Source organism: Erithacus rubecula (assembly GCF_903797595.1).
Source record: "Erithacus rubecula genome assembly, chromosome: 4".
Taxonomy (NCBI): domain Eukaryota; kingdom Metazoa; phylum Chordata; class Aves; order Passeriformes; family Muscicapidae; genus Erithacus; species Erithacus rubecula.
The window spans coordinates 9,954,302-9,969,285 of record NC_136686.1 but is presented as its reverse complement, the minus strand read 5'-3'; the positions used below and the strand labels follow the sequence as shown (position 1 = coordinate 9,969,285).

The 14,984-nt window shown below is 41.4% G+C and overlaps 1 protein-coding gene across 1 annotated transcript in view; it reads left to right on the top strand.

Moving 5' to 3' along the window:
- Window positions 1-14,984, top strand: part of BORCS5 (BLOC-1 related complex subunit 5) — a 55,594-nt gene that overhangs the window by 39,133 nt on the left and 1,477 nt on the right. Inside the window, exon 3 of the mRNA XM_079305056.1 lies at window positions 2,650-2,807. Coding sequence (XP_079161182.1) covers window positions 2,650-2,807 — 158 coding nt within the window. The remainder of the gene's footprint in view (window positions 1-2,649; window positions 2,808-14,984) is intronic.

Here is a 14,984-nt window from a genome sequence, read left to right as displayed (position 1 = left end):
TTGTGCTGGGATCCCAGAGCTGGATGCAATGCTCCAGGTGGGACCTCACTTGAGTGGGGCAGAGGGGAATATTAGTAAAAGATGTTAATATTTATAGCATGGTTGGTAAGTGGTTTCAGTGAGCAGCAGAAAATGGTGGATTGATCTTCTGACAATGGGAGTTCCTGCCAGGACTGCATGGCCTTTTGGAGCTGTTGTTTACTGTACTCTATCCTTTCTTGCAAGTGGAAAATTAGCCAAATTGTTCTCTGGCATCAGCATTATCCCAGAGGACTTTGGAGAAGTTAATTCCTTTGGTTTCTCCCTACTGCATCACCCAGAATAATGCCATAGTCTATCTTTAAGCAGCATATGATGTTTGTTTTTTATCCCTAGTCCAAACATTTGTACTGGATTGTATTTCCTTCTCTGCCTTCTTATGAAACAATTCCAGCTGAATAGGGAATGTCTCTCTTCACTCGAGCTTGTGTTTTTCTGGATAGGAAATGAGAGGCTCAGGTTTATTAATTTTTCTTTTAGCATTATGTAACCTGTACAAAGCTGTAGGTACCTGAGTTTAAGTAGCATGCTCTTTATTAGCTCTTTTTACAGTCCTTGACCTGTTCCACTTCAAAACTCTCATAAGCAGCATAAGTTGGCCAAAGTACATTCTTCATGTTAATTAAATCTCTTAAACAGTGTCTAATTTTCTTTTTCCTCTTGAAGTTGGTGAGAGATTAGTAATAAAAGAAAATTAGTTGGCTGGTAGCATCATGTATTTGATCAGTGCAGAGACAGGATAAGTGCCTCAGGTGTATGGTGAACTCTTCATTCCTGTATGAACATTCAGCATATTAAAAGTTGAGAACATTATTTGAACATTCATCGTGACAAGATAATATTGTAAAAGATCACAATTTGTGAACTGAGGAAGCACTAGAACATGAAACATAAACAATTTTTAAAAAGTCTTATTTCCTTCAGTGGGTTTGTTCCTGTCACAGTTTCTTACTTTACCTGAAAGCAGATTTGAAAGATCTGCAACTGATACTGATGAATCTAAGATTTTATTCGAGATTATTCCCTTCAAAACATAAAAATTTGACTGTTGCTAATATAGGGTTTTGAGACTAAATGGTTTGTTTCCTCTCCTGACCTCTTGACTGAGGAAACACAGTTGTAGTGAACAAATCAGTAAAACAAAATTACCTTTTCTAAAAATCTCTTATGAGGTTTTGTGTTGAGAGCAATTGAAATCCTGGGAGAACAAGATGTTGAGTGTTGATGAAATGTAAACCTGCTTCTTCTTCATATTTGATGAAGTTACTGTCCTAGTTTTATTTTCCTTTTGATCTGCAGATGTTTTCAAAATGTTTGCTCATATTCATAAGATACTTCTTGCTTCTTGGTTTCTATCTTGTTCTTGTGCTTTAGCAAGAACTCGATGTCACCAGTTGTAGCTTCCAATAGGGATGGTGGCCATTCAAAATACTTTCCATTTTCCACTGAGGTACGTTCTTAGAAGAGCTTTTCCAATCCAAATAACTGGCATTTATTACTTTTTAATTGCTTAGTGTGATACTTGCTTACATTTGCTGTTTTAATGTCTTTTCCTGTCTGTAAAATGAGAGTCCCAGAGGGCACATGCGTGCAGTAACTGAATTCAGTTTACATAGCTTGATGGATGTTTTGGGAAAAATGTATTGTGTGTATGTGCAGTTTGTCACAGATGGTGTCCCAACAAGAAAAAAGTTGTGCTAATGCTGAAGGAAAATGACATGAAAGTAAGTAAATGAAATAGCAAAAAAAGGATGGCCTGGGAGCTGAGAGTCATTTTTTCCAGCTGCTGTGGGGAAGGCGCTCAGTGTGGCACACACATGCTTCAGCTCAGCAGACATTCTCAAGTTGCACTATGCAGGCAACAAACAATGGCCAGGAGAAATTTCTCTGGGCAATTTTGCTCCTCTGAATATTACCAGTGTCACACTTTTAAGACCAGTGTCTTTTTTTTGGTGAGCTTTTTGTGAAACCTGGTCATGTAAGTAGGTAGGAATCTTAATTTCATATTAAAGAAACAAAGCAAGGTACATTGCTGGTCTTTGAGAGTCTAAAAAAAAGCCATAGAAGGTAAAAGGGTTTTGAAGTTTTTTAAAAGGCAAGGTAGACAAAATCTGGACATTTCACCCCTAATAATTTTACTTAAGGTGGACCATTTGTTTACTTGGGTTTATTTTGGGGGACCAGTGAATTTTTAGAGCTCTGGTCTTGGCAGTGTGAGTCTAGTGAAAACAGTATGACTCCAGTGCCCTTCTGGGAATATAGATTTCAACTCCTTCCTCTTCTGGTGTATATAAATGAGGAGAGGGCTCATTCTTCACAATTTAGGATTGCTTGTGGTGGAAAAAAAATAGGACTTGAATATCACTGAAAACCAAGGGGATATGTATTATGGGCATGCATTTAGAGTCTGTTTAGGTTCTGTCAGGGAGGGCTAAGCTCTACGGCAAACTGTTCTATGCACTGCTTTAAATTAAAAACATCCTTAAAGGATTCTGCATTAGCTTTTCATCACGCCTCATAAATCTTGTCTGCTGGGTTTGTTCTGCTGTCTGCAGCTGAGCTAACGGTACGAGCAGTCAGATTAACCGTGGGGCTGCCTTTGCCTTGCAGGGCTCCTGAGCGGGCAGACGTCGCCGAGCAGCGCCAAGCTGGAGAAGCTGGACCCGCAGCAGGTGCTGCAGCTGTGCCTGCGCTACCAGGAGCACCTGCACCAGTGCGCTGAGGCCGTGGCCTTCGACCAGAATGCGCTGGTGAAGCGCATCAAGGAGGTGCGGGCCGGGGAGGGGCTGGGGGGGCCCGGGGCAGCAGGAGGGCAGAGCTGTGGCTGTGCCCTGAGAGCCGGCTCCCCCGACTGCCACTGGCAGCTGCTGTGTTTGTGGGCTGTGCCCCAGGAGGCCTGGCCACAAACAGCGGCTGCTCCTCTGGAAGCGCAAGTGCCGCAAGCAGCTCCCGAAGGAGTAAAAGATCACTGAAGGTTTTAAGGTAGCTTTCCTTGTTTAGGTCTGTATAGTATACATTGTATTATGCCCCATGGTTAGGCTCTAATTTAAGGAAGGAAACAGTTATCTTAACATCTTCTATGGCTGGACAAGGTAGTACTTCAGTGGATTTGTAGAGCTAGGTTTGTTTCAAACCCTGTAACACATCATCTCATTTCTGACCTCTATGGCAAAAAGGTCTCCTATGCTGCTGCTTTCACCACTAAACCATCATTTGGAAACCACTGATCTGTTTAAATATTGAATGATACTGTTTGGGATTGAATTAGTTCCTGGGATGAGCGTCCTGTAATGGTATTGTCTCTGTCATGTGTGACTACTGATGCTGGAAGCAGTAGAATGGCTGCCTGATTTTTTATATTGTTTTTAATCAAGACAAACTGGCATGACAGGGAAATATATATTGCTTGAGGTGTTATCTCAGATACTCCCAGATTTGTAGAAGAGCTGGTAAATTCTACAAATGTCAAAAGTCCTTGAGACCAAATACCTTTTCAGTGTCAAAAGTGTTTTTGGGCATGTGGTTAATTTTTATTCATGCAGTATAAACACTGACCTTGATTTGTTGTTGCTCTATTGGCTTAGAGTTAAGAAAATCCTACATGACAAACTGGGTAATAAATTTGATTAATGGGCTGTTTTGAGAAGCTGCTGTCATCATGAAGTTGTAAGTCCAAAATAATGTGGGAAGCATTAAAAAGGCCTTTTTACTTCGGTGTATCAAGGTCTGAAGCCAGCTATTACACAAGATATGAAGATATTTGCAGATGTTGGTGACTCAGATCACACAATCTCAGAAATGGGATTTAATTGCCAGCCTAATGACAGTGTGCTGCATTAATCCAAGCAGATTGTAATTCTTTTGGCTGTTAAAGTGTGAGAGGGAATAGTGACATGATTTAAAGTCATGGTAGACACCACCACTACAATCTTCATTATTTGAGTTTGCCTTCTATAGGGTAAGTGACAGTTTCTCAAACTATCTACAGTGATTTTCTTCCAGTTCATAAGGCTTGTGATTATCTTTCATCAAAATAAATTAAATTATGATACTGATATTCTCACTAGCTTCTTTTATAACAGCCTCCTCTGACAAAGTGATGGAAAAATGGGGAATTCTGTAAGTCAGGGAACTGACAAATCAGCTGTAGTTCAGTTTATTTTTTTGTCACAACTTTTAAGTAACTTCAGATGCTTTCAGTCCCTCTGCCAGATCTGGTGGGTTTTTACTGTTGATTTTCCTAATAATTTTAAAATGTTTTTCTTGCTTTGGCTGTTCTGCATGTGTGTTCTGGAGGATCTGGGTGGGACCCACTTGGCTTAAATAATTCTTTCCAAATTGTTTGGGCTCTCCTTGATGCACTAAATTGAACCACTGCTGACAGTTGTTGACAACACGGGGTGCAGCTGAACCAGAGCAGAGGATGTCTTTCCTTACAAGTGCAGACAAAGGAAATCGCCTTTGGCTTCACCCATTTGTCAGCAATGATTTAGTTTTGCCATGTACACAAAGCTTTGACCCTTAGTAAAGTGTAAAAATCAGAGAGAAAATCAAGTGTCTTGTGAAAAGCAGAATGTGTGCACGAGACAGTAAATTCTTTTATCCTCATTTTGTTAGCCAGTATTTCCCTTTCCTTTTCTTTAACAGTGTAAGTACTGAAGTGTTTTTCTTCTGATAATAGACTTGTTAAGTGACTGATGTTTTAAACTTTCTACAAAATGTTGGTTAGTTTCAGTGTCTGATTTCCTACCATTTGTCTGAGGTATGTTCACTTCTCAAATGCTAGTCCTGCAGTGTAATATGCTACACTCACACTGCCTGCAGCCAGGATTTTTTTTAGTCTTTCCTTGACAAAATGTCCCAGAGCAAATATCTTTTGTTCATTGTCTGTGTCACCAGGAAAGAAGTTTCCTGGATTCTGTCAAAACTCAGAAGTACCGCTGTAAATTAATTGGTCCTCAATAACTCAGAATTGACTGTGGTCATTTGCAAATCAGCACACAGTCTGAATTACAATGGTTCTGAATAGGAAAGAGAATGAGCTGGAAAAAAAAACAAACCCTACTTGTTTATTGCCATTCTTCTTATTTATGATTTCCCTGTTGGTGGTTTCAGACCTGAGTTTCCAAGACTGTTTGTGAAATCTGTTTTCAGCAGACATGCCCTGAGAATGATGCACCTTCTGACTAAACTGAATTAGGCCAGCAAAAAATTAATAGCCTAAGTCCAAAATGCATCTTCAGCTTCAGGCCTTTGCTTTCAGGCCCATATGGACCAACACATGAAGTTACCTTTCAGCCCATTAAAGGGAAGGGCTTAGGGAATCAAAAGACTGTTAAAAGAAGCCTGGGAAAAGTGAAAATGGAGACGTATTTTAATTTTGACACATCATATAAAGATGTTCTAGCTGAGGGTGTGTTAACTTGCAAGCAAAATTGAGCCTTTTGGTTCACAGACTTAAATTATCAATGCCCCAATCCAGGGAAAGGGGCCTGAGAATTCCTGTGCTGTAGTATTTCTGAAAAGGGGAAGAACATCGGTTGAAATACCAGTTGTATTTTCAAGGGATTCAATGCCACACTGCCCTTTAGAAAAAAACTATGGAACACTGTGTTCTCTAAGAAATTAATACCTTGAATTTAGTCTTTGGCATCTTGGAATTTGATGGATGAGCTCTTTATTTCTCCTCTCATCAGCAATGAAGTGTTGTTTATAAAGACTGGAATCTCAACAGGTACCATCATGCAGAAATAAATGCACAGGATTGTTAAGCTGGAAGCATGTTAATCTTCATGTCCTTCAGTTGATCTTGCTCATTTTTCTCCAGTCTGCTGTGCAAGTAACTTGAATACCTAAGTGGTGGGGTGGTGTCTTAATCAGCCAGCATCAAAATGTTAAAATGCTCCTGAAAATACTTCACAAGAGTTATTTTAATATAGAGAATTAATGTCTAGCAGTGTATGCCTGAGGCAGAGGGCCAGTGCACTGTTATATGTGAACTTTATGAAGGGATCTAGCAGTTATAAAGGAAGAGGAAAGATTATTTGCACTGGTGACAGTCTGAAATCTGTTTTGCTGACATGCACTGCTTTGTCTGGTGTCATAAAACAGACTAGTCCCTTGCTCCTGGAATATATGTATGTAATCAGTTCCAGCATGTTCCATTTTCTTGTGCTTTATGGCCTTTTGAGGAAAGATCTAAACTGGACTCCTTTCCACAACTGAATTTTCAAGGAAGAAAAGCTTGACCAAGCATCCAGCAGTCAGAAAGGTTTGTGTTATTACTGAGCTTAGGTGCTTAATGAACTGTCACTGAAGATCCAGAGTCCAGCATGCAAAAACTTTTAGTAACACTTTCTCTGAGATTACTGCATGGAGTTCATGATCATCAGGTACCAGAAGGAATATAATTCAGTTCCTTCTCACAGCTTGGAAACTGGATTTCATATTCTAGCCTTGTTTTCCCAGGTGGAAAAAACTTCCAACAACCTCCTGCCCCAACACATTACAACTTCAAATAGGAGTAAGAAGTGCTAGATTTCATTACAGAGCTAGCAGACTTGATGGTGGATTTGGGCATAAAAGGCATTTGGGATAGGAAGAAAGTAAGTATCAACCTGGGGTGTATGACAGCTTGTACTTCCAGGAGAAATGAGAGTATGCTGATGGTCTTGCACAAAACTGAGGGATCTCATCTGACACACTGTGTGCAGCTCTCATAATGCTCAAGGAAGGAGAGTTTGTAACACAAGGAAAGGGCTGTAGGATGTGTGGGTAGTGAAACACCTTGGGGAGCAAACTGGAAAAGTTTTGCTTGTTAGGCTTTATCAAATGAAGACAGAAAATTATATTATTTATCGTTCTAAATTAGTTTGGCATTAGTGTAGATTAAAAACGGCCTTCTCCCTTCCTGAAGGATTGTGCTGATATAGGAAAATTCAATTTACAAGCTTTCATTCTTAACTATTACTTTTTGTTGCAGTGTTGAATTGAAATTTTCAAGGTGTCAACTCTGCCCTTAAGTGAGAATTGAAGTGGGGTGTGGAGGTGCTAGGAATATTGGCTAGAAGCTTTTCAGCAGTTTAATCTTTGTTGTTAGCCAGTCTTGAAAATATTTGGAATTGCACTGATGACTTTGATGGTAGTCAGTAGACTTGAGGTAGAAGGGTGGACCTTGTGTTAGCAGCCCCATAATTAGCACTGTGGTAATAATCAGATGTGATCTGCAGAGATGACTTCATGTTGAAAGCATTACAAACCCTTAGTGCAAGTAATCTGCCCGTCTTGATTTTTATGAAAGCTAGGGTTTCCTAAATGTTTCTGTGCCACTAGGGCATGAATGCCTCTACATGAGAACATTTATTAGCCATTATTGCAACACTGCTCTGAGGTATGAAACATATGATTTACTATTAATTAATTCATGTGGGCATTGCTCCTGACTGGATGTGTCATCTACCTCTAGAAGCATGGATAAAATGCTGAACTGTAGTATAGTAGAATCCCCTGTAATTACTTGAACTGTTCCAAAACTGTAGTGAACTGGACGAAAAGTAAGACTTTTAAACTTTTTTTTTGTTGTTGTTTAACTGGAACAGCAAGTGATGCATTTGAAGAGTGGCTACTGGGACTCACTGCAAATTGTCTGAAACACAAAATCCCAAATCAGACGACCTCCAGCTGTGAAAGAGGCTCAGGTAGCAGTTGTAAAAGGAATCAATATAACAGCAGTATATGGTAAAGAATTTATAAGAGGTTTTAAGATCAGAAAGGAATCTTTGGTCACAGTTTTTCCTTTTGCTTAATCCAGTCCATAGAATTTAATCCTTCCTTATGCCTGACCTCAGGCTACACAGAAAGTGAACTACTTACTTTTCAGTTTTAAGTTCTTCTACCAGATTGTAGTACAAATTTTCAAATGCCTTCTTGCATTTTTCCAATTTATTCTAGAGGTTTATTAGTAGACATAGAAAAGAAGAAATACTCAGCTTTCTGTGAATCTTGAAGGCACTGCAGGTGAATGCAATAAAAATGAATGTTCAGAATGGATCAGAGGTGGCACTACTGCCACACTGAACTTCTGTGTGAATCACTGTTCTCTGATGGCTTGTACTCTTGTTACTGTATTTTGAACAGTAGTCTATAGCCTCAGAAGGCTGTAAACAATCTATAGTGCTCAAGATTTCCTTGAGGCTTTCCTGAAGCCAAAGATTTACTGTCCAGGTGTAGTGACCTCCAGAAATTTGCTGAGATGTCTGAGCTTCAGCACTGTGGAAGTATGGTGAAATCAGCCTTGAAAGTCTTTCTTCTGAGAATGAAGGAATAGAACCTCCCCATAACATCAGTGGGGTGTACTTGGCTCATTTCATGGGCTTTTCAAACATGGAAGGAAGAGCTGATGTAGGCCTACAGGAGTTTTTCAGGTTATCAGTGACTAACTTTGAGTTTCCCTGGCAAAGGGAACTTGATTTGGACTTTCATATGAGAAATGTGTCTGGCAGGAAAAGAGCAAAAGCTTCATCAGGGCTCTCAGGTGTCCAGAAATTCACAATTCCTGACTGCTGGGCTCATGTCCATGCTCATCTAACACTTCAACCTTCTTGCATGTATCCAAGGCATGTGCAGAGCACATGGAGGGAGGTCTGATGCACCCAGATGTGCTGGACTGGCAGAGCAAGTGTGTAAGGGTATGTGAACCCAGCTTTGTCTGCAGTTCCCCCGAGACAAAAGAGGGAGTCTTAGATAATCCTTTTAGCACTTCACACGCAGTAGTTAAAACTCAGCTCCTTTGCATTCTATGAGAACAGATTTAAGAGCATTTTCTGCTTAATTTTCTTCTAGTGTGTCTAACCCTGACTAAACACAGCAGTATCATTCCCTTCTGAAAGACTTCTGTAGGATGTGTGGAAAAGAAGACCTGCAGCTATCAGGTCCCATCTGTGAAGCTGAGAATAAATAGCAGATGGCTTGCAAATGTAATGATGCTGTCTATTTTCACTCTGAAATGAGGATGGTGGTGTTTTCTGAGAAACATCTTATTAATGATAGTGGTCATCTCTTTTCAAATCAAAGCTTACTTGTGGTGGGAAAACCAGCTTGCTTAAAGCTAGTCATTCTGACATACTGAAAGTACAAAACTGAAATTTATTATAAAATAGCCTTCTAAGGGTAAATAGCATTTGTAATTGCTGTTGTCCTGTAGCATTTCAAACTTGCTTGGTATAGGAGTGTTGTGGGCAAGTAATGTGTCAGCAACATAAAATCAGGAAACGAGGAGATTGAAGGTTGTGTTTGCTAGCAGAATTATTAGGTAGCCTGAAATAAGAGTTGTGCAAGTTATCATTTAGGCAGTAGATCTGTAACAGATACATATTTTTTCTTTTCCAGGAACAGCTAATTGAAGACAGATCAGGAGTGTGTTATTAATTACTGCTGAATTGTATTCCACAAAAGAGAGGTTTTGCAAGAACATTGCACACACAGGTGGAATAATCTTGTTTGGGTGGGGTATTTGTATTTTTTTTCTTCAACTTGGTTATTTAGAATATGTATGAAAGCATTTCTAATGCTCAGGCTGTAACATAACATTTTTAATCATGATAAATTTTAGAGGTGACTTCTTAGATGGATGTCAATTGTTCTACAAAAGCAGCAAATGAAAACTCTAAAAAGGCATTCTTACTAATCAAAGACAATGAGCTAGAAATTACTATGACCTTTTCTTGGTGACAGTTTGGAAAGCTTACTGGTAAAATCTGATCCTTTGGGGGGTTTTTTTCTGCTTTTTCAGGAATCTCGTGCATTTAAATCTGACTCAGCAAGCACTGAGTTAAAACCCAGTATCTCGTGCAGGGGGAGAGATGGTGCTTTTTACCATGTGATCTGCTGGTTTGTGACTGTCAGGCTGGTAGTCAGGCCAGCTCATGGGCCAGAAGACCAAACCACTGAAGAAGAGAGAGGCTGGGAAGACAGTTTGTTTTGAGGACTTAGGTGCAGAACTAATCTTGTGCTTATTCAGCTCCTTTGAAGGAGGATGGTGTGACTGCTGCTTTGCAGTGCCCTGAGTTTTACTTGCTTTTGTGAAAATAGTTTAGCAGTTTTGAAAGACAAAGATGTGGGTAATGTAAGAGCACTAGAATGGGACTGTGACAGGAGATGTGTTCAAGCTGGAGAGCTAGCTGTCAGGTTTTGCTGCCCATCTACTCCCACCTCTGTGAAGTGGAGCCCTGCCTTTTTAAACACTTGGAAATCTGTGGGTGCATTAGGTCTGGGCAAGAGGTAGGCATTGTTTCAGTCATAGCTTTGGGACTCTTTTTTTAGCACCAGTCAGTGATAGCAGCCATAACTCAATGTTGGGGGCCTGCCAGTTGGCAGAGGGATGCTGGTGGCTCTCAGTCAGGGACGGCTCCAGTTGGAGCTGGGAGGGAGGTGAGTGCTGAGGAGGCCACGCTGTGTGGGAGTGACAACACGTCCTGTCCAATAGCACAATATGCAGGGAAAGCCTGACATAAAGGTGGAAAAGCTTATTTCAAGAATATACTTTCTTATTCTTTGGAATTCTGAAGGTTTTTGTTTGTCCCAAGGCCTCCCAGAATAATTAAATCTTGATCCTACAGGTGCTTATGTTGATGCATGTTATCATGTATCTACCATAGAACTAAGGGACTAAACATGAATTTAGATCTTCAGGAGTAAGGGTCCTGATGTACCTATTAATATTGCAATAATTCAGTTCCAGAACCAGTTAAAATGGTTACTTTTCATTCTCTAACTTGACCGTGATCTGTGCAATGCTTAGACAGAACAACCCTTAGCAATTGTTTGCAGCAATGACAGATCACAGAGGGAGCAAAAGGAATATTGTGGCAGATTCAATCTTAGCTGTGATAAGGGAAACCTAAACACAAACTATAGTTGTTTACCTGACAGTGGGGCTGAAGCTGAAGAGAAGGGGGTAGCATCTCTGTTCTGTCTCCTGGCACAGAAGCTGCCCAGTCAGTTTATCACTTACCAGTGTGTGCTGAGTGGGAGAAAGAGAGGATGTTCCCAGCATCAGGAAGTCATCGCAATCTATTGTGCTGACTTTGCGTGACATTATCAGACAGAGAGGGGAGGAGGAAAAAAAGCCATTCATTGAGCACATTTGTTTTCAGGCAGTACAGAAAGAGGAGCTGTCTTCAGTTTTAAGTGTGTTGATTGAAAAGTATTTTCACACCAGCACATTGTGACTAATATTCCATGCAGTCATGTTCCCGCCTGCCACTTTCTGATGTGGTTTGTGTGCAGCTGCAGGAAGATGTTCATTTAACCCCAGTCAAACACCTGACAATGTGAAGGAAAGGCTGCTTGTGCTTGGAGTGCTGTTCTAGAAGAACTTTCTGGAATAAGGATTTCACCTTAAGAGCTGTGTATTTTGGAGGGGCAGCCATGGGGTATAGGAGCTGAGAGGAAGTTGGGACAGGACAAATGCATATCTGGATGAGCTCTTGAAGACTGTTATTAAATGTGGGGGAAACAAAAACATCTTTTTGCCTTATTGGCATGTTAGGAAGGACTGGAGAAGCTGGGAATATCCGAACATCCTCTTAAAAGTATTTGTTTTGTTATGAATGTCAGCAGCGTGTCTCTAGAAGCTTGATCCCAAGTTTAATGAACTTGTGATTGTATCTGCATGTTCTGCAACCAGGGAAAATGTGTTTAGCTGCAGTTTTCAGTCTTTCAGTCATTGAACTAACAAGATGTGACCTCTCCGAGAGCTTAGGACACTCAGTGCCCATGACAGGGGTACTATAAAATCATGCAAGGTAAGAAGTGTGTATATGTGTGTGGTGTATACATGTATACGTATGGGCACTGGTTTGTTTTCAGTGTGGTCTCTTGAAAAGAATTGGGCATTGGCCAGTGCTGACCTCAGTCTTTTTGTGGGCTAAATTAATGTCTTTATTCTGCTTGGCAGTGTGGGCCAAGAAGAATTTTTAAATGAATGCAAGAATTTATGGTGTGCAAGATGTCTGACAGTATCCTCAGTTGTTTTTGTGTTTCACCAGTGTGGTGTTACAAATGAGCCTGTGTAATGCAGAAGAGACTCAGAGCTGACAATGTGAATGGTGTAGTAGGAGGGGCTGTGTTGGGGCCCTTTTAAGTGAGGAAATATCCATCTTGCAATGTTGTTGGAAGTAATTATTAATCCGTTTTCATTTGATGAAAGAAATGCCCAGTAGATGTCATTTCCTGTTTAAATGTGAAGCTGAGGCATAAATTAGTGTCCTGTTGATGATAATCCACAGTGGAGGCATGAGCTTTGAAACAGAAACGGGCACAAATTCTGAATGTCACTGGCTGTACAAAAGAAGTGTGTCTTGCTATAAGGGTGAGTTTTAGGTTTGTCCATTTTTATGATGTTTCTGAAAAAAAACCCTGAAGAAATGCCTCCATCTTTTTTGATATAGGAAGGGGAGAAAGATCCTGTCTTCTCCTCTGGGCATGTCCATCCTCAGGTTTGCTGCTTTGACAGGAGGAATGTTTTTTTGGAAAGAAATTACTTATGCATTAGGAGCTCTCACCCCTTCATTGAGAACACATCTCTTTTTCTCAACTCTAGATGAGGCAGAACCTCTTGCTTTGATGAAAATTAGGACTCTGACATCACAGGCTGGGCTCTGCCCTGTGCTTTATTCTGTTGCTTCTTAACAGGCTTCAAGTCCAGTGTTTTAACTCTCCAGTAGTTTTTCTGTACCACTGGAGTAAGCTGGGGATGCTCGTAGTTTACTGAGTGGTGATGTTTGAAGGACAGACTGGTGATGGTGAGGTTGTCAGGGGCTGGTGACAATGCTGCTTCACATCTATCATATGTGATGGGTTCAGCACAGTAGGGAGTTGTCTGCAGCTCTGGTGGCCTTGGCATTGTAGGAAGCTTGAAGCAACCAGAGCAGAAACAAGGGCTCAAATAAACTCTCTCAGATGTTTGTAGGACAGTGAAGAATTACTGGCCCTGGGGTGTCTTGCTGGGCTTCCCAGAGAGCTTCACAGTCAGGGATGAGCAAGAAGGCTGGGACTTGAATGTTTTTCAGATAAGAATGTGGTAGGGCTTTGTGTCAGGGATGTGGGAGTCGATGGAAGCTGTTCAGAGAGGGCAAATCCAGTCATTGACCCTCAAGGGTGTCTTGGACTACCTTGGCTGTAGGCAAGGGACCAGACTCTACCTCAGCTCCCCTTTTCTTTTATTGCTACTGTATGATGTATGCAATTAATTAGATAGAAATGAGGTGGATTCTTACACGTGTTCCCTGCTCATTATGGATTCCTGCAGGCTAGTATTAGTCTCTGTGATGGGTAAATAGGGCTGACCCTCAGAATCTGAAGGCCCCATCTGAGTGCCAGAGGAATGGGACTGCATGCCAGCAGAGGTAAAATGACAAGGTCTGGCACTGGAGGAGCTTGCTTGGAGGGGGAGGAGGCAGGAATGATGTAAGTGTGTACTTAGGCCTGCTTCAAGGAAAGCTGAGACATTTGCATTTATCATAGCAATTAACATGTAGTTGCCTCTCTTTTTTTAATTTTTTTTTAATAGTTAAAAAGACCAGGTTCAGACTGAGTAAAAATCAAACTTTCCTCACAATTGCTCCACTTCAGTTCTCCCTGTCGTGTCTTGGGCTGTGCAGCTGCTGTGGCCTCCCTTAGCAGGCAAACTTGGATGATAGGTGTAGAGAAACAGTAGGAAACATTCACTTCAACCCTTTCTTGTGAGGCAGTTTTGGTTTTTTTTTGGCTGTTGTGAATGTGTCCAAAGGTAGCAAAGTGCTTGGAGGCCACTCTGCATTTCTTCTTCCTATTGCAGGTCAGCATCAGCTTCTCCCCTCATTCCCTGCCAGTAAGTGGATGTTACTCATACTTACACAAGGAGCCTAAAAGTCAGCAGATGGAAGTTATTGGAATGGAGAGAAAGGAGAGCCTTGGGTGTTTTTTGCTTGAAAGCTTGGTAGGTGCCAGCTTTGCTTCTTGCACAGTGCTGTGAAGCCATGTGGAGAACCTACCAGTGGAGGAGGAGAGCTTCAAAACCAGAGGAGGTTTCTGCCTGGGTCCCTGCACTGCTCTGTTTAATGAGGCGTGCTGGCTTTTGGCAGGTTTCCCACTGGCTGCCCCTCCAGGCCACTGTGTCTCATTAGGTAGGATTGTTTTGGGCATTGGATTGAACTTGCTGCTTGGTGGTGGTCTGCTTTTTACACACTCCTCTTTACAGAGCTAGAGCCAAGCTACTAAATTATTAAGCTGCGTTTTAATAGAAACCCCTGTGTAGGCTTAAATTGTTTCCACTCTATTTGGAGTTTCCTGCTCTGCTGGTTTTTATTTTGTCCTGTGCATGAAGGCATGAAGGAGGGAATTCACAGGAAAGCACAGAGGCAAAAAGGAAGAATTCAGCCTGAGAGCAGTAGAAAGTGCAGGCGAAATAAAAGGTCAATTGGTACTGTATGCAGCTCTGATGGAGGTGATGAGGGGAAAAATGTCCCCTAATTCCCATGACAGTTCAGTAGAAACTTGTGTGCTTGTTTTCAATGCTGTTTGTAACTTGGGTTTCTCAATAAAATTTTTTACCTGACTATTTTTGACTTGACCTCTTCCCCAGGACTTGAAAGGGGCATTTGTCAGCACATACAACTACAGCAGTTTATTTCCAGTGTCAAACCCTGTTGCCACCAGTGGGATGGCAGAGTTCTCTCTGCTGGCCCTCCCTCCTCAGGGTGGTCTTCCAATGTTGCACCATTTCCACCCAGTCCTCCCTTGTGCAGGCTCTCCCCTGCAGACCCACAGCGCTGGACACGGGGTCAGAATTGCACTTGTAAGATCAGATCAGCACCTTGTGTCTTCTTAGCACTGCACTGATAAATGTGTGTTGTCCCTGGTGACAGGTGTGGTCACTGTCCTCCACCAGATGGGCTGGCTCTGTC